General features: G+C 34.2%; 2 protein-coding genes across 2 annotated transcripts; both read right to left on the bottom strand.

Annotated features, from left to right (window-relative positions):
• Nucleotides 1-252: 252 nt before the first annotated feature.
• Nucleotides 253-14,906, bottom strand: jak3 (Janus kinase 3 (a protein tyrosine kinase, leukocyte)). The gene is made up of 24 exons (XM_052563192.1): nucleotides 14,573-14,906; nucleotides 12,726-12,927; nucleotides 12,350-12,467; nucleotides 11,078-11,195; nucleotides 10,738-10,883; nucleotides 10,308-10,608; nucleotides 9,024-9,146; nucleotides 8,637-8,794; nucleotides 8,433-8,544; nucleotides 7,990-8,170; nucleotides 6,524-6,648; nucleotides 6,239-6,370; nucleotides 5,886-5,973; nucleotides 5,528-5,652; nucleotides 4,672-4,810; nucleotides 4,350-4,498; nucleotides 4,024-4,174; nucleotides 2,922-3,055; nucleotides 2,483-2,672; nucleotides 2,141-2,265; nucleotides 1,849-2,021; nucleotides 1,046-1,163; nucleotides 746-859; nucleotides 253-580 (listed from the first exon to the last, which is right to left on the bottom strand). The coding sequence occupies exons 2-24, from the start codon at nucleotides 12,910-12,912 to the stop codon at nucleotides 461-463; spliced, it is 3,327 nt and encodes a 1,108-aa protein (XP_052419152.1). The 5' UTR covers nucleotides 12,913-12,927; nucleotides 14,573-14,906; the 3' UTR covers nucleotides 253-460.
• Nucleotides 14,907-15,114: 208 nt separating this feature from the next.
• slc5a5 (solute carrier family 5 member 5) lies at nucleotides 15,115-21,447 on the bottom strand. Its single transcript, XM_052563193.1, has 15 exons — nucleotides 21,052-21,447; nucleotides 20,487-20,552; nucleotides 20,213-20,264; nucleotides 19,985-20,052; nucleotides 19,681-19,835; nucleotides 19,447-19,587; nucleotides 19,145-19,274; nucleotides 18,156-18,244; nucleotides 17,962-18,074; nucleotides 17,314-17,384; nucleotides 17,128-17,214; nucleotides 16,842-17,041; nucleotides 16,625-16,719; nucleotides 16,438-16,523; nucleotides 15,115-16,079 (listed from the first exon to the last, which is right to left on the bottom strand). The coding sequence occupies exons 1-15, from the start codon at nucleotides 21,403-21,405 to the stop codon at nucleotides 15,975-15,977; spliced, it is 1,812 nt and encodes a 603-aa protein (XP_052419153.1). The 5' UTR covers nucleotides 21,406-21,447; the 3' UTR covers nucleotides 15,115-15,974.
• Between the last annotated feature and the right edge of the window lie 170 nt (nucleotides 21,448-21,617).

The following is a 21,617-nucleotide window of genomic DNA, read 5'->3' as shown; positions in this document are numbered from 1 at the left end:
TGTTTTTATTCTGTGATAAAAAATAATATTGTTTTATGGAACTGTGTCTAACAACAATGGTAAACTCTAAGACAACAGATCCAAACAAACCTGATGTTCATTTGCTGAGTGGTGCAAGATTAGCCCAGTTTCGGTTGCTCATATGTCATTAAAAAATATATACAGAAACAACTGAACGTCTTAATCAACTGCATTGCATGACGCAAAAAAAAAAGACCAAAGGTTATGCACTAGTCATTTGCAAGTCGAACAGATGAGGGCCTATGCATTTTAATAAGGAATATGGTTAAACAGGTAGTGCTAGCAATGTAAATGTTTGGGCAAATATACAAGCTGATCTACAGTTATGTTTTGAAAGGAAGCACAACACTGAAAAAGCTACTGCAATATGTCCTAAAATACTCAAATATATATACATATATGTTGAAAATACAGTGATCTGTTTAGGCTAACTCTGAATTTAGCCTTTATAGCCCTCTCTTTCATCTAACAGACTATTCTCAATCAGGTCCTGTAGAGTGGAGAAGCTTGGTCTGTCCTCGCTGTTGAACTCCCAACACTGCATCATAATACTGTGCACCTGAAAAAAACCTTATATCAGTACATTTTTAAAGATACTTTACCTAATATTTGTGAGATGTTTTCGGTAACATGCTTTATGCATAAACTTTCTTTTCTATACTCAATTCAGTTGATTAATGTGATCCATTCAAAAGCACTAATAGAAATCTGTTCATATTTTCACCTTTGGTGGACACTGAGATGGAGCCGGTAACCTCCAGTTATCCTTGAGAAGATTAACAAGATGGATAGCCATGGACGGACTCTGGACATAACTTCCTATCTTCTGGATACACAACTGCATCAAAGAATTTACAAAAAGGCAGGTTTAACAAATCAAAAGTTTTGAGTCAAGATGACAGAATATTTATTTTTAGGGAGTTTTTTTGGTGGTTTCTCAAAGAGATGGTCATTCAGTCACTACGTCCCTGCCACTGTACTCATACAGTTGTAGCACTATTATTATGGCGCTTCATTTACTCACTCTTTTGGGGTTTCGACTGATGTCGCAGTAAGAGAACAGCTCGTGCAGAACAATTCCGAAACTCCATACGTCTGACTTGTGGGAGAATTTTAATTCTGAAATGGATTCAGGTGCATACCTTAATAGGACAGGACACGAAAAAACAAATAAGTTGAAACAAAACATTAATGACAAGTTAAAAAAACAAAACAATAAAAACTCTGCATTTGTCAACCAACACTGAATCATTCAGAGACCAGAAAAACAGCATTTCATTAAATCTATAATCACAAGGTTCATAACTAACATTCCCAAAATGATCAAATTAAATCTTTACTTTAACATTTGCTTTTCTGAAAATAAAAGAAACCAATCAGTTTCGACCCACACTACCCAGCTGAAAAAAAAGAGTGTAAAACAATAAAAGGATTAGAAGCTGGTCAATGTGAAATATTAAAATGATACATTTGTTTTCATATTATATTTGTTATTTATATTCTCACTGATATTCAAATATATGTGTGACTCTCTCTTTCTTTTCACCCTGTATGACAAAAAAATAGCTTATTTTAACAAGCTGTGCTTAACGACAATGGAAAATTAGAGGACATAAAAAAACACTCAAACACACCTTATGTTAAATCAGGATGTTTTGTGAGTTCAGAGAACATTCACAGATAACCTTTTAATTACTTTTAGGAAACTTTCTTAGAACATATTTTGTTAGCTGGGTTGTTGGTTCGTATGAAATGTTGACTGTTGGGTGAAATCCACACTGATAGTGTTGTCTGCCTGAACTCCCAAGAGCATAATTTAATCATTACCAGAAAACAGGGCTTTCTCCTGGCTGTGTAACACGGTAGTACTCTTTATCCACTGGAATGATCTTCGTCAGCCCAAAATCAGCTATTTTCACCAGAGTGTCGCTGGCGACTAGGATATTGCGAGCAGCTAGATCACGGTGAACATAACGCATGCTTTGCAAGTACTCCATACCCTACAAACAAGCGTTACAGTGCTGTTCAGGTGTGTAAAGTTCCACAAACAAATCAATAAACTGGTTAGAAAAGGGATTGTGTGAGCTCTCTAGTGTTGGTTAGTCTATTTGTACTGTACCTTACAGATCTGTGAGGCAAAGAGCAATAATCTTCGGGTGCACACGTTCTGTCTGTGCTTCTCCATATATCCAATCAGACTGCCGTATGGAAGATATTCCATCACCAGTTTTGTGCTGAGTCGGCCTGTGAGGAGTGTAAAAGAAAAGATTCTTGACTCTTCACAGGTGCTTTACACATATTTCAGTTATACTTTGTATTGTCTTGTGTTTTAGGGTTAAAGGAAATGCCTGTGAACTTCCTGGCAGGAAATTACCAGTGCATTTTCCATTTTTCTACAGACTTCTTCTTACAGAATGCATGCTGATTGGAAATTGATATTTATCATTAAAGGTAGACTGACCAGTGCTGTAGCAGATGCCCTTGTATTTGACAATATAGTCACAGTGCAGCGAGCTGATGGTCTGGATCTCTCTCTGGAAATCTGCCACAGTGGCCTGTTTGTTTGACTGAAGTTCCTTGACAGCTACCAGATCTCCAGTGTTATCCCCCCACGGATCATAACGACAAAGCTCAACACTGCCGAAGTTACCCTGAACACACACATGCACGCAGTTTAAACCTTCATTTTTCTCTCTTCCTTTCTGATTGGAAGTCAATAGTTGCACCAATAATCATCACGTTTAGTTATGAAAGCAAGACTGAATTATGAAATAGCAAAGTGCATCGTATTTTAAATGAAAACTGAAAAAAAACTGCAACTAATCCATTAGGTGAAGAAAACACTTATAATTGTAATGGTATTACCAGATTCTCTGTGATTTTTGTTGTTGTTGCTGTACCTTTCCCAGAATAGAGATGAATCGCAGGTATCTCTCTTCAAAAACATCCTGTTGTTGCTTTTTGAACATGTTCGGTCTTCTCCAGAAGCCATCACTCTTGGGAAGTGTGCCAGTCGCATGAAGAATCTCATAATCTACAGAATGAAGTTTAGAACTGCAATGATGGGAGATCATATGGTTCTCATATATTTTAGGACAAATCTAGCCAAGATGCATGAATCATAAGACAGTACCTAGATTTGAAGACTAGGCTACTATGAAATGGATGGACTAAATGTTATGTAATTCAAATGGGCTTCCCGGTAATTATATCAAAAAGTGTATACTTTAAAATGTGATTATTGTTGGTACATTTTACCAAAATTTAGCATACTTTCAAAACAAAAAATAATAAAATTGGAAAAATATGCAATATGAAAATAATTTAAGAAAAAAAAACTGTTTTACAGAGAGAGGGAGAGAGAGAGGAAAAAGATTTGGTTTTCAAAAGGTACATCTAGAAAAAGGGGGGTCATCTTATATTCGGGTCAATACGGTATATGTACACACACACACACACACACACACACACACATAAACAGGAACATGCTATTAAGCCCTTTCACCCTCAATAAAAAAAAATTGAGTATAGTTCTTTGAATAAAGAGTTTTTTGGAAATAAAAATTAACCTGGGAAAATAAAAATAAAGCATTTATTTAACAAGTAAAAAGCAAATTGATTAAATAAATAGTATTTTAATGTATTACTTAAATGTAAACATTAGTAAAAAAAAAAGATATTATAATACATTATTATGTATTAAATATTATATTACAATTTTACATTTTATTTAATACTTGTATTTCAAATTTAGATAATATAAGAGACACATAAAAGAATAGTGGAAAATAATAATACATTTAAAATATGTATTTAATAACAAACTTTATATTTAACATTGTAATATTGTAAAGAAAATAAACCTGATGAATAACATTGATAGAAATTGAAAAAAAAGACGTTAACTTCTTCAAGGGGGCGCTAACTGGCCTTAAAACCAAGCCACTTTATTTTCTGTCCATGGGACCTGAACCGAGCAGATAGCAAACATCTGTGTGTTACCTGAAGTGATGAGGCTGTTGAGCTGGCGGATGATGCTTCTGCAGGACGGTCTGAGCTCAGGCTGGTACTGCATACACTGAGCGATCAGGTCGGCCAGCTCAGTCCACTCCAGCGCAGGCAGGGTTGAGAAATGCTCATAAAACTGCTGCTTCTGGATTCAAATAAAGCCAGCAGCTGTTTAGTACCACAGTACCATGGAGGAGTCACAATTCTTGCATATACGTGTAACGATTTTAACTTTTAATCTAGAATGTATAACATCCTTTACAGTTAATTTACAGTATGTTTGTATCTTCATGGTGTGTACTCATGTGAGGTGTCTGTACTTGTATGAGGTCCAGGCCCTGCAGTGGAGCTTCGCCATTATTGAAAATCTCCCACAACGTTGCCCCAAAACTCCACTTGTCACACTCCAGTTCAATCTCAAGTGTGTCCAGTACCTCCGGAGCCACCCATGGGATTCTGTCTAACACCACTGGATTTACAGAAATGTGCATTTTAATACATTACACATAATCATGTAGTGTATTATAATCCATAATAAGAGCTAAATAAAGAATATAATATAATATAAAAATATAATTGATTCTAGCAGTCATCAGATACTCTTGTTAGGTAGTTTGATGTTCATCTGATCAATATAATTACCGTCTTTGCCCAGCAAGGCCATGCTGGTACCAGGGTCACTCAGTTTAATGAAGGGCGAGTTATCAGAGGAAGGGTCTCCCTCTCTGGCCAACAGCAGATTCTTTGCACAAATATTCCCATGTGCAATATTCTTCTCCTCCTGTATATGGCAGAAAACATAAAAAAAAAAAATCGACTTTTTAACTACTACTGAAGTTTAGAAACAAGGGATGGAATGCTTCCCTTCAAATATATTTAGTACAGAAATCAATCAATATGAGCGTTTAACTGAAAGATTCTTGATTCTGCCACTTTAGGTTCAAATGTTTGGTTCAAGTACGTTTTAGTATTATTTTTATTTTTTAAAAGACTTTAAAATTAGTAAAGACTTTCTAAAATTTTAAATCTATTTTGAATTATTTCTGTTCTTTTGAATTTTCTATTATCAAAGAATCATGAAAAAAGTATCACAATTTCCACACACAAAAAAAAATTAAAGATAAATTAAAATAAATTAAAACATATAATTATGTAGATAAAACAAAATTAAATCACTTAAACCAATATTATCAATTTTAAATAAATGTTGTGATTCTTCAGTGAATTAAAAATGACTGGATGATCAATCATTTTGATATTTGGTAAAAAAAAAAAAAAATTAAGTATTTATTATGATTGTAAATCCTTCAACCTTTAATGTAATCTAGTTCTACTTCTTTAAATTATTATTATATATAAAAATCTAAAATCAACATGTAGGAGGATATTGATTCAGGTTCAATATTGAATAAATAAATTAAAACATAACAGTAACAGTCCTGATATAGTTCTGTATTATAATTAACATCCAATTTTATCATGCATGAATATTTCTCACCAGGAAGTTGAGAGCACAGGCCAGTTGTTTGGCCACATCTAATTTCCAGCTGACTGACACAGACATGCTCTTCTTCAGGTACAGGTCAAGTGCGCCGTGCTTCACAAACTCCTGCACCATGATGTCTGTGGGGGTCAGAGGAGGACACACTTTACTGACATGACTGTATTCACAGGCACTTTGTCAGGCAACCAGCATCACCAACGACCCTCTAGACCCATTCAGAGTTCAAGAAGATTCCAAGAGCTGAGGTCATTACACAGACTTTTAATCGCTTTCTTAGGGTTTGCCCTCTTGTGTTTAGACTTTGATAAAAGAGTGTTTGGTAAGAGTGCTTTTACAAGTGTAAAACACTTACTTTTGGATTTGTGCACACTGATGCCGTATACCAGGAGAAGGTGCTTGTGCGAAATTTGACTCATCAAACTGGCCGCCTCAAAAAAAGACTAGAAAACAGCAGTAAGATTGCATCATTAATCACATGGCTAGAAATATTTTTCTATTCAGTCAAAGAATATTACATGTCATTGTTGAACATTTTTGTTAAATCTCTCATTTATTAAAACTACAGTATTCTTAATCAACCCAATCATTGTCATGGATTGGCATGTAATGGGAAATGCAATATTCTCTATGCCAAAATCCCCATTTGGTATTGTCTTTTTATTGCAAATAACATATTCTGCATATGTTTCATGATTGAAAATGTACCTCCCAGCAGTTTTTATGGTTTGCATCCAGGACCTTCAGAAGAACCTCTGTGGTGTGTGTCACTCCGTCTCGCTGGTCTGTCTTACTTCCTTTAAAGATATGCGTGAAGGAACCTTGCCCTAAGCTTTCCCTCTGTTAAGAGATAGAAATTTGCTTTTAGTAAGTGTTTACAGTCTGAAAATAATAAATACAAATAAATTGTTTTATGCCCTTAAAGTAGTGGCGATGACTTTAACATTATTAAAACATAATGTGTAAACTCTTTTTAAGAATGTATAACTGTACCCAGGTGAGGTCCTCGTGTTTAATCATGTGGAACTGCATGTGGCTTGGTTTGTGTCTCTGTAACATGGGGGAACTGGGCATCTCAGTCATACTGCTGTTACGAAGGATGATCATGTTGGTAAGTTCTGCAAGAAAGACAAGAAATAGCACAATAAAAAGCCTAAAAAAGTACAACTCTGATAATTCTGGTGATGGTATTTACTTAATTTGTCCAAATGATTATTTTAGATTATGTATGCAATTTATTTATGCAATTATGTGATTATTTTATTTTATTAAATCTGATATGTCTAAAAAAGTCAAAATAGTATGAAATAGCTAATAATTTCAAAAATAATAATTTCACATTTTTGTTTTAGATTATGCAATTTATTGTATTAATTAATAAATAGCACAGTTTATTAAAAAGTTATTTTTATTTTGAAAGTAATTTTTTCCTAATAATTATTTTAGATTATTTATGCAATTTAGTTTATTAAATATGATATGTATAAAATAGGAAAAATAGGAAAAAATAGCCCAAATAAAAATAAAACAACAATAATAATAATAATAATAATAATAAATTTTAATACATAATTCAAGTTATTTTTTCGCCAAAATATTTAATAATGTATTATTTGTTTATTGTTATTTATTATTATTTTGGTGATATTATTTACTTACTTTGTCCAAATGATTATTTTAGATTATTCATGCAATTGATTTGATTAAATCTGATATATATAATAATGTTAAAATAGCATGAAATATGCTAATACTTTCAATAAATAATAATTAAAAAAATATTGTTTTAGATTATTTATGCAATTTATTTTGTTAACCATATTTATAAAAAAAAATTGTTTACAAATAGCACAATAAAAAAAACACCTTTAAAAAGACATTTCTTAAATGTTATTTTTTTTCCAAATGATTATTTTAGATCATTTATGCAATTAAGTTTATTAAACATTATATGTAGGCCTATAAAATATGAAAAATAGCAATAAAACCACAAATTAAAAATAAAAGTAATTTTTCTACAAATTACGTTTTTAAATCATTTATTATTTGTTAATTATTATTCTGGTGATGTTATAAAATAGCATGAAGTAATAATTTCAATAAATAATAATAATCTAAAATTATTGTTTTAGATTATTATTATTTTTTTATTTCCCTAATGATTCTTTTAGATTATTTATGCAATTTAGTTTATTAAACATTACATGTATAAAATATGAAAAATATCAAGAAACAGCAAAATAAAACACTTTAATACCATTGTTTTTCTTTAATACCAAGTTATTTTTCCCCAAATTATAATTTTAAATCATTTATTTTTATTCGCTTATTTTAACAAATATTTTAATGTATAAAAAATATATAGAAATTATTCAAATAATAATATAAAATGAACTCTGCTTTTTATAAATTATAAACATTAAGATCCAAAAAGCAAATGTTGCACAAAAATGTTCTACCTTTTGGTCTGGGTGGGCAGCACTTGCCCAGCGTGACGGGGATGTCTGACATGAGAAGAGTACTGTGCTGATAGAAATCTGTGAGCTGTTTTAGACTACAGAATGAGTTGCGGATCCCAGCCAGGCTAAACTTCTCGTTTTTATCTATCAGACAGTCCTTGTAATCCACCCCTAGATGAGTCTGGTAGAACATCCAGAAGTTAAGAAACATAACAACACAGACTAATCATTATCAATTTCATATGTGAAACTTAAGAAAGATCATGCTGGATTTTAGTCAAAATTCAAATTAGAATAATACTAAGAAGTTATAAATAGGAAGTAGCTTTTCATGAATCAGATCTAAATCTTGTTATGAGTCATGTGCATTTTTTTTTTTTTTTTACTTCCTGATAGTTGAAACCCAAAGGCTGGTGTCTGTATGAGTCCAGCAAGGCTGGTACCTGTATGCAAACAGTGAGGAAGTACTTGTCAAAGTCCTTGGGACTGTGACGTAACAGGAACATCCCATTTTTGGCTCCGGCTTTCTTAAGCTTGTGCACTGCAAATTCTGACCTTCAGAAAACACACAACCAAATTGTGCTCATTACTTAGTCATTTCCTATCTAATTGTACCATATGGTAAAATGTGAAATATTTTGTAGTACGTTATTGGGCCGTGGCAGTAATTCTGTATGTCCTCCAGCAAGCTTGGCGGGGCCACTTCTGTGCAGAAATAGTGAGTCGAATCCGTAGTCAATCTAAAATATCCATCAACCAGAGAGACAAACGAAAGAGCCTCAGTTAGAGTTTGAAACTCAGCCTCCTATTGGTGGAAAGAGAAACAAAACACACAATTAAAAATGAATTCCTATATCATCTAGAAAAAAAAACAAAAAAACAAGCTTGAATTTATCATACTTTCATAATAACAAACCTTGGTTAATCAAATGAGTCATTAGCACTAATACTATCTGTGGGGACGATTACTTCCTTTTCTAATGTGTTTATGTATTAATACACCAAACAATATTACATTTATGCAATGCCACTACCATGCACTGGTCGTCCTGGCGTGTGAGAGTGACCACCCTTCCCTCCAGGGGCATCTGCTCTTGAGAAAGACGCTTAATACTAATGTCTGTGATCTGGGGGAAATCACAAAACGTCTGCCATTCCTGTGAACGTACAAGAGGGAGTCCAGTAAATAACTGAGAGCAAATCTACTATCCTACACAACTGTTTAAAAGCATGGGATCTGTAGGAGTTTTTGACATTTTTGAAAGTCTCTTACAGTCGTCAAGGCTATCTGATCAAAAATAGCCTACAGTAAAAAACATTTAATTTTTGTAATTTTAAAAATGTTTAAAAATTTAATTTTTTTCTGTGATGGCAAAGCTACATTTACGGCATCATTACTCCAGTCATTAGTGTCACATGATTCTTCAGAAAACATTCTAATATGCTGATTTGGTGCTCAAGGAACATTTCCGTTATCAATGCTGAAAACAGTTTTGCTGCATAATATTATTATGTGGAAACCATATGATAAATTTTCTTCAACATTATCATTAATAACAGGAAGTTCAAAAGAACAGCATTTAGTTGACAAATAAATACAAATCTTTTGTAACACTACAATTGAGAGTCACTTTTGATCAATTTAATGCATACTTGCTGAATAAAAATATAAAATTCTTTGAAAAAAAAATTGCGCTCACATCAAACTTTTGAACAGAACACTTAAAAGCATAAAAAATAGTTCAAATAAGCAAGACCGCTAAGAAATTGAACTTCTCATATCTTTTCAGTTAACATTTTATTATATTAAAACACTTGTGAATTTTATATAGTTTTATTTGTAGGCCTGTTACATAATTACAACAAGCTAGTTCCAGTTAATTCCCGTAGGTGGCGACAAGTGACTCTATTACTGGGTAAGTATATTGACTGATTCATCCTTTATGAGTGAATCAGTGAATCAATTCAACCGATTCGTTCAAAAACATCGATTCATTCAGTAACGGCCTACTTGTGCTCTGTTTTGAACGTGTGAACTTTATATAGTTTATATGTATTATATAATTACAACAGCTAACATTAGTTCCAGTCAATACCCGTGAGTGGCGACAAGTGACTGTATTACTGAATCAGTGAATCAATTCAACCGATTCGTTCAAAAACATCGATTCATTCAGTAACGGCCTACCGGTGCTTTGTTTGGAACTTTTTCTTTTCACGGCACAAAAATACAACTTGAAAAAAGTCAGCTTGAACAGGAAAATGTAAGTGACGCAAAATGAACCTATTGTTTACTGAACTTTTGTATAAAGTTCTACCTGGCTGTCCTTGGTCTGTATCTGAATCCCTCCTTCCCCAGACACTCGCAAGGCTTTGATCCTCTGCCGCTCGCTCTGCTCTAACCATCCAGAGTGATGCAAAAGGAAGCTTTCTGAGCCATAATTGGGCTCCACCACACTCAGCTCCATCAGGTACTTGAGCTTCAGGCTTCGTTCACCCGCCGAGCACCTGCCCAGCTTCTTTAGGAAACGCTTCAGCGTTTTTCGTATCTGATACCGCGCTAGGCGGCTCATACGCTGTATATCTTGTCTGTGGGTCTCTGGGAGGCAGGACTTGTAGCTGGAATGAGATTTTTGAGATAGTTAATGAAGTTTGAACGTTTAAAATATATGTTACATTTACAGAAATAGTTTTTTTCCATCCATTTATGTGATAATTCTTCTGTTTCTCGTGTTGTATTTATCATACCTTGTTGTATTGCAGATCTCACCAAGGCTCTGGTTTCTCTCTTTAGCCATACGCCACAGATCCAGAACTGCCATTCCCAAACATTCCTGCTGCAAACTCAAAGCAGGAGAAATCCCGCCATGTCCAGACACAAAATCACTGCGGGACTGAAACAGAAAGACAGATGGGAAGGTAAATGATTCTGAACAGAGTCACCATAATGTATGGAACCTTGATTATTAGAATCATATCAATAGTTTACTATACACTAGCAGGAGGCACATAATCCATTCATTCATTGCTTCTCAAATAATGTTGCCTCTTGAGAAAGCAATGACAGATTGTCTTCTATTGTGTATACCTGAGCAAAAAGATAGTCAATGACGCAGTAGTCCAGCACAGCACAGATTCGTCCTTTGCTGAGGCTAAAGCGGTACGATGCTTTGGACCCTTGACCGAACCAGCTTGAGAAGAAAAACCTTAAACAAACAGAGAAAAAGTTTTACAATTACAGATGGATAGATCTTTTTACTTTCTCAGTATTTAATGTCCACTAGTTATTATTTAACTTAATTATTTTATTATAGAACTCATATTTTTTTCTAATTTTACGAAATTATTTTATTTCTGCTTTATTTCAGTTACTAAAACTGAATTTTAATAATTATTTTTTTATTATCAGTAACAATGGTTTTTATTTATTTCTTAGCACATTATGTATCATATTTATCTTATATATGCTTTTTGCTTACACTGTTGTCTTCCTGGTAAGCAAGTATACAAACTTTTAAAGAAAATAAAAAACTTTATTAGTGCAAACGTTTTTTGTTTATAATGGAAATGACATCACACTCTATATAAACACTGATACAATGATATAAATGTTGGAGATAAATATTCAGAGATTAAAATTTAGAGTTTATGATTATTTAACTTTTTAATGATCATTGTTTTAAAAACATAATATGATCAATTTACTTTAAGAATTATGTCTGGATCTGGGGAAGTGTTAAAAACAGTAACAGACATTTGCAGATTAAATGAAAGTTAGTGACATGATTAGAATTCCAAATATTCAGTAAAATTAAAGGTGCTGTAGGGAACTTTTGTAAAAAAATATTTTTTACATATTTATTAAACCTGTCATTATGTCCTGACAGTAGAATATGAGACAGATAATCTGTGAAAAAAAATCAAGCTGCTCTGGCTCCTCCCAGTGCTCCTATTGCCATTTGCAGAAACTCCATTGATCCCGGTAAAAAATAACCAATCAGAGCTGCGGTCCATAACTTTGTTTGTGTTCAAAATGTAGAAAAATGAACATAATAAGCGAGTACACCATGAATCCATTTTCCAAACCGTGTTTTTGGCTTGTCCTGAATCACTAGGGTACACCTATAATAAGTGTTTATATTCAGACTATTTTAGATTGCTTCGGGGATACCGCGGCGGAGTAACCCAGTACCTTTGTGATTCTTCATAGACATAAACAGAGAGAAGTAGTTCCGGGTACAATGTTCTTCCGCAAGATGCAAGCAGTTCTGTTTATTAACTGCTAGAGCGTCAAAAGTTCCGTACCGCAGCTTTAAGCTCTTTGTAAATAAAATGTATGATTATTTTTTAGCTGTTTTACCTCACTCTGTAGTGAACTTTGACATTCTCCTCGTTCTTAAACACATGAGTTGGTGGATACCAGTATGAAAGGTCCTCTGATGCCAAAGCAAACAGGTTGTGGAACACAGGGAGAATTCCTAAAGACAGAAATATTTCATTCAGGTTGTTATATGGTTGGTGCACAACTCTTTTAAATGTATTTAATTATACTATTAGAAACATAGCAGATTGTTTAAACTTTAATTTCTATGCTTTAGAAATGCTGAATCATCTAAAAGACAGACCTTGACTTTATTTATCAGCAAATTATCAGCAAACTGAATGCATCACGTGGCATTTTGTTGCAAAAAAGCCTTTTTATTGCGTTTGTGTTTGATAGTGTGTTAGTGTCTCACCGCTGTTTTTAGCAGCAAGCACACACACGCTCTCTGCTGTGATGTGTCTGTTGGGGATGGGGAAGATGATCTCTGATTTTAAACTGGGGCTGTAGTACAGGTGCACCTGCAGGGCAGAGTCACAGCTGGACTTCTGACTGCCAGCCCTTTCGCTCTTCATCAAGGGCACCTCTTCCTCTTCACTCATGATCACCAACGCAATCTTGATTGGACAAAAAGAACTAGATGATTTCTTCTCAACAGATGGAGGTGTTCATTGACCGTTTGTAGCGCAAAATAGAATAGGAAACAAAAGCAACACTGATAAAAATTATTTTGTGGTGTTTGAAGTAAATACTACATAAAACCAAATGTAATTTCTACATTAAATAGTTAAGTTCAGGTAAGAATAAAAAAAGTAAATTCTATATAACCAATAAATTTAAGCTTGTACAAATTAAAGTTGGACTTGGAATTGCTTGTTATGTTTACAAGGATTCTTTAAGTAAATATCAAAGTTATGATCCTGTTTTTCCCATCATGCACTGGGACATGAATAATTCAAAAGGTTATAATTTTCATTGTTTGAGTTGTATTTAGACTGTTTTACGGTTGACTTTGTCGTTAGGTTTAGTAACTTACTATTTTCTACTCAAAATGACCCATTTATACTCAAACACTATCTACTGATTGTCGTCTCTGTGTTCATTTGGATAATAATTATATTGAGTGGACACATTATCTTCAAAGCTGTGTACTTGCTTACTTACACGTGTGCAAGTGAACCACATGCTTTAATAGCATGGTTGTTATCCAGTGCTACCTTGTTTGAGTAAATTATAGAAACTGTAACTAAGGGTAATATACTTGAGTACTGCGTATTTAACAAAGTAACTAGATAGATATTACTCATTACTACTTAGTCATGTAGATTTTACTTAATTGAATATGTAAATTTAACTTAAAATGTATGTGTGCAAAAACTTGCAAAATAAAAATTAAGTAAATCTACTTACTAATCTGTTTTTTTTTTTTTCAGTGTAATTATTTTTATATTTGAAACAAGTTTTAAATTTACATTAGGTGTTTGTTTGACTTTTGCTAATCTTATGACTGATTATGAATACAATGTTCACTTTATTACACATTCTAGAAAAAAAAGTTCAGTTTCTTCTGCTGTGGTTTTCAGAAGCCCAACAACTATAAAAAACTGACCCCTAACAGAAGCAATGTTTCTATGTTGCATAACAGATAAAAGCACAATTTAGAAAAGGTGTATGCACTTTGAGATTCAATAGAAGCTTCAATTTTAATACTTTAAAACATAAACCATTAGGGTCTCTGGGACCCCAAATATAAATACAACAATGTTGATTTCAACAGAACTTGATGGTTGTTAATAATGCACAAATCAGAAGGTGGTAGCATTGTACTGTAAAGCAGTGGATTATTGTTAACACCAGTTCTTGGAACCGTGGTGGTCATATGCTTGATCGAAGTGAGCTCATCCTTCTCATGTTGGCGATCTGTACTTTCCGTAACAAACTAAATCAAGGGTGTTTTCCAAGAGATTTCCAATATTAAGCCACTAAGAGTAAAGAATTTAATATACATTAAGAATTTGACGTTAAACTTAGGTTACACATGTTTGGTTTGGTTTGGATAATGTCATCCCATTACAGAAATACTTCTGTTTCTGTTCCTATTATCTGAGTACAAACAAACAGACAAACACGAAACATACAACACCACACTCACAAAATGTACACTCGTAATCACGTGACTTCCACTGGCATATGCTCTGAAATGGCAGTTACGAGGTATTTTACCGTATTACGATTCTTATAAAGACAACTGAGAGGTGTTACCTGAAGTTATTTAAGAAGAAACGTTAATATTTTGTTCATGTTGATGCGAAGTGCTGCGTAAATTTCACTCAGGCTTGGCTGTTGTGAACCTCTGGTGGGAGGGGTCAAATGAGACTAGTTTCCGGCAAGAGACAAACCACAGAAGCACCTCATTTCCAGACTGCTTTAGCTAGATCAACACCTCTTGATGTTTCTTTACTGGTCGGCCTCATCTGGCATCTCGGTTTCTAGACCTGTGACCAGGTCATAAACTGAACACAGGCCCATCTCTGCATATCATCAAGTGCAAGCGTAGTGTATTTCTAAGTGTGTAAGAGCAAAAGAGGGAGGGTGTTTGCTGGAGCTGCTGGTTTTGTTGCTTTCTTTACGTGGGAAGAGTGAAACTGTGGTTTCCTCTTTCTCTGCTAGTGAGCGCGGGTTTGTTATTTCCGCCTGCAGAGAAAACCAAGTAGGTTTTCTTCCGTTTGGTATGATACAACCAAGTGCTATATGAAACTTTTATTTAAACCATTTTCATCAGAAAGTATTATGCGCAGCTGGTATTAATGTTAACATTTCAGTTTATTGTGAATGTGATAGGGGCACTCCATCATTAAACACCTTTATATGTAATACAGGTAAAAAATTAAACAATAATTAAAATATGCATGAATTGTACTAGTTCAAAACAAACACTGACAAAAATTAATCTGGATTCTGATGACTTTCAGTTTTTCTGGCACATTCAGGTGACTTTTGTAGGTCATAACCGAGAGCTAAGAAATGCTAAGAATGAATATACCAATAATGAGCCTTGTTTTATAGCTTAAGACACAGAAATAATATCCCTGTCTGCCAGAAACAAATGAAATGCATTATTTATTTTGTGTTATAGTTAAAATCTGTTCAATAAATGGTCAATAAAAAGGATCTTTGCAGTGTGTCAAATCATTTCAGGCTACGTATTCTCTAAAACTAATAATCAAACATACTTTCACAGTTAATAATTTAGAAAAGAATCAAGGATAAATCTCTATTAAAAGCATTCAGTTAATTAAGTTACTTTCAGATCTCTTTAGTGTGCATGCTTATGCTTTCTTCTCTTCTGTACTTGGCTAGGAATGAAAGTGAACTGACATACAGGTGCGATGCAGGTGTATGATGAACAGAAACCTATTGTGCATGATTTTGTGCTATGAAAGAAGGCACTATTGTTTAATAGGTCAATGGATCATCTTTCGAATCAGGTGATGATGGTTAGGTATTCAGTAAGGCCAATCAAAACAGAGATAACATTTTTTGATATGAGAGTCTGCATGATGTTAGTAAAGTTGTTCTACATTTCATCAATTAATGCAGTATTTCTTTAAAATTTAGTTTGAAAATAGAAACCTAACTTGTAACTTGCCAATCCCGCACATGTCTAAACATCACCTTTGTTCAGTAATATATCGTGTTTATCAGCAGTGGCAAAAAGTTCTTTCGGACTGAGAAGGATTTCTGTGGGATTGTTTGCCGTAGCTTCATTCTGTAGAGACAAGAATGTGATTTCAGCAGTGCTCTTATTGTTATCTAAACAAATAGTTTTTGTAGACTGAAATAAAGACTGAAATTAAAAATACAATTAGAAATATGCTTTGGCAACTAACAGAAATAACTTAAAATAATAAAATTACAACTAAAACACAAATATACATAAAACACACATATAACTAATAAAAATTACAGAAGCACAAACATTTTTAAAATAAAAACTGAAAATATAAAAATAAAAGCTTATTTAAAATATTAATAAATACTATATTTGTATTAAAATAATGCTAAATTAACTGGTAGGAACAGGGATGCAAGAAAATTAAATGAATTGTCACTAACATGAAACTTACCAAGTTATGACAGGATGCATTGCATGTCTTCTGTTCCAAGTTCCATCGTAACAAACCAGGACTGATAGAATCCTTCTTGGTGGGTCCTGTATAATATGACACATTGTCATTTGAAGGTAAAGTATAACATCTGTCAACATTTTAATTCCTTTTAATTATTGTATTAGTGTAAGTGAGTTTCTCTCACCTGTAATGTAACTAACCACCACACCTACCAGCACGACTGCACTAGTTGACAGGGCTCCAAAGTACAGGTAGGATATCGAATAGATATTTTGAAGGCTGTATGAATTTAGTTGAAAAAAGAAAACTGTGCTATATTTTACATGACAAACATTCTGTAAGTCATCAAAGTCACACAAAACTTTAGTCATTATAAAATGTAATACAACTTTGACTCTCACCCATAATCCTGAGGGACTGATGATGAGATAGAAGATTCAGTGACTGTAATGGTGCTGTTAAGCATTGGATTACTTGCCAGACAGTTACCAGCACTGGTGGGTAAAACACCCATCATTTCTGGTGTAGGAGGATAAATTGTGCTTCCAACAGCAAGCCATAGAGACAGACAGAATCCCACAGCCACACCTGAGAACACCCCCTATAAGATGTGAGAAATATCAACTGCTATTCATCAATTGGAGCAATAGAATAACATGGTGGACTGTTATGTTTATGGAGTCTTACTGGTTTATTTGTGGCTGGAACAAACATGCCCAGCACAAATGCTCCCAGGAGTGGACCGTTCACTACCCCCATGACTGTGAATGAACCCTGAGGTTATTAGAGAAAAAGCTGGTTAGAGCACAGGCACATAGACTGAAATGCATTCTGCCTAAAATGCCACAGTTATTCCAGTTGTTCATATTGTACCTGAAGGACCCCCCAGTCCAACAGGGAGGAGAGCGCAGCCATTGTAATGCAGCCAAGCCCATACAACAGTGCTGATTTAAACAAGCAAACAATGGTCAAACGAGTTGACATTGTAGTCATATTTTTAAACATTATCAAATCGATATCAGCAGATACTTGCAGGAAAACAAAATCATCTTATACTTTAATATGTAGTTACAGCTATGTATGAAAAACAAGTCTCACCAATAGTTTTGATGCATTACAATTTGAATTCATGAATGCAAATAAAGATAGAATTATTTTGCATTAAGAAATGATACCTTTTTAATGAGACCTTTTTTAAATGAAGGCAGCACAACAAATACTGACATTACATAATTATATATTAATATAAATAATTTGTAATAAATTGCAAAATAAAACAAAGAAAAATATTAAAAAAAGAATAAAAATGACAAACGCACATATGAAAGATGAAAAAGTCAATAATATGAAAGATCTTATTTTATCTTACTTTCAAATAAATATATCTCAGATTTGATCTATAATTAAGTGAAAAGCAATATTTGATCTGAATACATGCAATAAGCCATTGCTTATTGGGGCTATGTAAGTTACTAATGTTTACTTGCACCACAGGGAAGAAATTTTTGCATTTGACCGTACATAATAACTTGGAGAGCAAGAGCTGTTTTCTCTGTGAAACAGTGATTAGCCATGGCTTCATTACATCCTCCATAGTAACAGCTGCCATGGCGTTAATGCTGGTGGAGACAGTACTGTGGAAACAGAAGCGGGTGGTTTATTCCACTTGTACCAGTAATCAACATCTCACTAAAGGGTCTGATAGTTTCAAGCACCTTAAAGTTCCACTGTAGGCACAGGCTAGAAAAAGACCTGGAAAGCCTGGATGATTACGGAAAATGTCCAAAACCAGGTATGGCATATACTGTGAAAATAATAATACAGCTGGGTTGCATAAAACGATAACTTCAACCAAATGTGGGCATTTTTGTTGAAATTTTACTCACCCTCAGGCCACCCAAGATAAAGATGAGTTTGTTTCTTAGTCAGAAAAGATTTACCATTACATCATCTGCTCAGCAGTGGATCCTCTGTAGTGAATGGGTGCCGTCAGGATGTGAGTCCAAACAGATGATAAAAACATCACAATAATCCACAAGCAATCCACACGACTCCAGTCAGTTAATTAATTTCTTATGAAGTAAAAAGCTGCATGTTTGCAGTAAATAAATCCAATATTAAGGCAATTCCAACTTTGTTTCTCAAGTGAAAAATGTGTCTCAGAAAATTTTTTGAATCAGGACTCTGACAACAGTTGTAAAAAATATTTTGATGGATTTTTAACAGGGAATGGACTTTTTAACTGATAAAATGTTATTATGGATTAATGACTGGTATTTTGTCCAGAAGTGACGGGATAAAGTTAAAAATCTTAATTATGGATTTGTTTCTTACAAACAAGCAGCTTTTCACTTTACAAGATGTTAAACTAAGTTGTGTGGACAGCCATTCTGACGGCACCCATTCACTGCAGAAAATTGTTGAGCAAATGTGGTAATGCTACATTTCTCCAAATCAGCTGAAAAAACTAATTTACGTACATCTTGGATGGCCTGAAGCGGTGACTAAAATATTCAGCAATTATTTTTTCTTAAATTTCAATAGATCAATTTTGGTTACAACAAAAGAATTTAAAACAGAAAAGGTTTGTTCCAGCCACAAATAAACCAGTAAGAATTATAATATAAATGTCTTTAAAAAACATACTAAAAGTTATTAGTAGTAGTAGGTATAGGTAATTCTGTTTACGTAGGTTTTGATTTACCTGGTCAGGAGCAGATATCCTGCCGGTCTTCAGTGGGTCACAGCTGGAGTATAAAGCAAACATCACAATGCCACATGTGGCTGCACTGCTCACAATCAAACACAGACCCACCTGATTAACCAGCAGCGCCCTGCAGCACAAGAGTGACACTCAGTGGATCTGTATCTCAGTGACTGAGAACTGAAAACATGTCAGAGTTCTTCCGAACCATTACTATATCTTATCATTATTAGGAGAAATTTAATGGTAAAAAAGAAGTTATTTTTAGATGGTAAAAAGATTTTACTGATTTATTCTCTCACAGTTGAGCTTGTTTCTCAGTGCGACATGATATGTAGCGCTGCACTTGAGCTTGATTGGCTCCGTACATGGATAACCAGACCATAGTGCCACCCACTGTGAAACTCCAGAACGAGTAGCGCTTCTGAGGGTCTATAACGAAACTAACACACAGAAGAAGAATGAGCAACAGAATAATAAATATTTAGTTAACTTGAGTATTTAACCGATTTCCAAACATTTGATATTGTTCATACTCATTAAAATTGATGCGGGATCCATTGTTGGCGATCTCCAAAACTCTGGCAGGCCCTCCTGCCAAAATGGTGCCCTGAATGAAGACTGCAATGAACCCAGATAGCATGACTACAATCTGAAACACATCTGTCCAGATCACAGCTTTCATACCACCCTGCAGGCAAACACAAGCGTAATGTTGTATTAACAAATATTTGCATGGTCATACCACAGTCATAATCATAAATTCAAATCACTGAGCAAAATTGGCACTGATTTTTTTTTTTTTATGTATATATTCAGATCTGGAAAGATTTCACCTACCACTGTCGTGTAAAATGTGCAGATGAGTCCAGTTGAGAAGAGAGATGCCCACATATTTAGGCCTGAGGCTTTATTCAGAAAAGAAGAAAAGATTGTGGAGAACAGTACAAAAGCGCAAATAAACTTGCTCATATGGAATCCAAATTGTTCACTGATGAACTGAGATGCAATAGGTATATGAAGCAATTAACCATTTTTAAAAAGTTCAAATCAGTCTGTTTCACTAACCCTGATTCAAGATAACTGCAGGAGCAAAGATCACTATTCCAGTATAGAGGAGCTACAGAAAGAACCAAACAATCTTAGTGTTACACAAATCTAAAACTAAAAAATAATAAAAATAATATGCTCATTTTATGCAAACTAAATATTAGAATTGAAAGTATAGAAGTGATATTCATAGCTTTGTTGATAAGTACTCTACAAATACATTTTATGGTATTGTTTTAATATTATTAAAAATATTATATTTATTTAAATTTGGATGATGAGTTGCTCTTACTGTGGCTACAATGAACTGTAAACTTCCCAAGAGCTGCATCCCTCTGCCAAACCTCATTCCTAAATACTGAGACACAAATACATTTATTAGAACCTGGTGTTCTCTCTCTGTCTCTCACACACACACACACACACACACACACACACACACACACACACACACACACACACAGTGGGGTACATCGTGCATGCAAAAGCACATGCTATACATACTAAAAACTGAAAATTCATGCATATTAAATTAGAAAATAGAATGAGATTCACTGGTAATCTAAACTTTAATTATACGCAGTAAAAATCTGAAATAAAATAATATATAAAAATGCAAATTTCAGCTAGCTTCCAAAGCAACATTTATCTTGAAATAATTAAAACTAATATACTGTATAGACACATTTTGAAGTGTGCTACTATAAAATGTATGTATAAACATGTATGTTTAACATGTTTGTGTTTATATACAGTATATACTGTATATGTATATATATGCGTGTGTGTGTATGCAAGAATTTATATAAAATTATTCAGCTGAACTACTAGAAGAACATAATGTACAAAATCCAAACCTGACATGAGCTGGTGATTTTGAGCCGATAAAACACTGGAACAAACAGAACTGCAGTAATGAGGGAGTTGAGCGCTTGTCCCAGGCACATATAGAGGAACTTAAAACCATATAAATATGCCTCTGATGGCACACCGAGCACTTGGACGGCTGACATAAAGCTGGCACAGAGTGACAGTCCAACCGGCACAGCAGAGAAACCCCTTCCCCCTGTGAAGAAGCTGTCCACATTGGAGCGACCTGGGGTCTTTCTCAGAGACTGAAATAGCCCGATGCCCACCGACACCCCCAGCATAGCAGCAAATACTACGTAGTCCACCAAACAGAAGCCCGGTCTGTCAGAGTCTGAAGCCATAGTGCTGTCTGTTTGGACTCAGTCAGCGCTTAAATGAGTGGAGTCCTTCTCTTCAAGATGCTTTCAGCTGTAACAACAAACCCAGAAATCACAATGCATTCTCAATCAGCCCCCTGTTATGTTCTCTTGACTTTCAAACACTGAGGCTCATGCAGTGCACGGTGTCATTTAAGGTAAGAACAGATAAACCAACAAAATAGAAACAGAAATAG

Source organism: Carassius gibelio, chromosome B8 (genome assembly GCF_023724105.1).
Source record: "Carassius gibelio isolate Cgi1373 ecotype wild population from Czech Republic chromosome B8, carGib1.2-hapl.c, whole genome shotgun sequence".
NCBI classification, from domain to species: domain Eukaryota; kingdom Metazoa; phylum Chordata; class Actinopteri; order Cypriniformes; family Cyprinidae; genus Carassius; species Carassius gibelio.
This window is presented reverse-complemented; position numbering and strand designations above follow the sequence as displayed.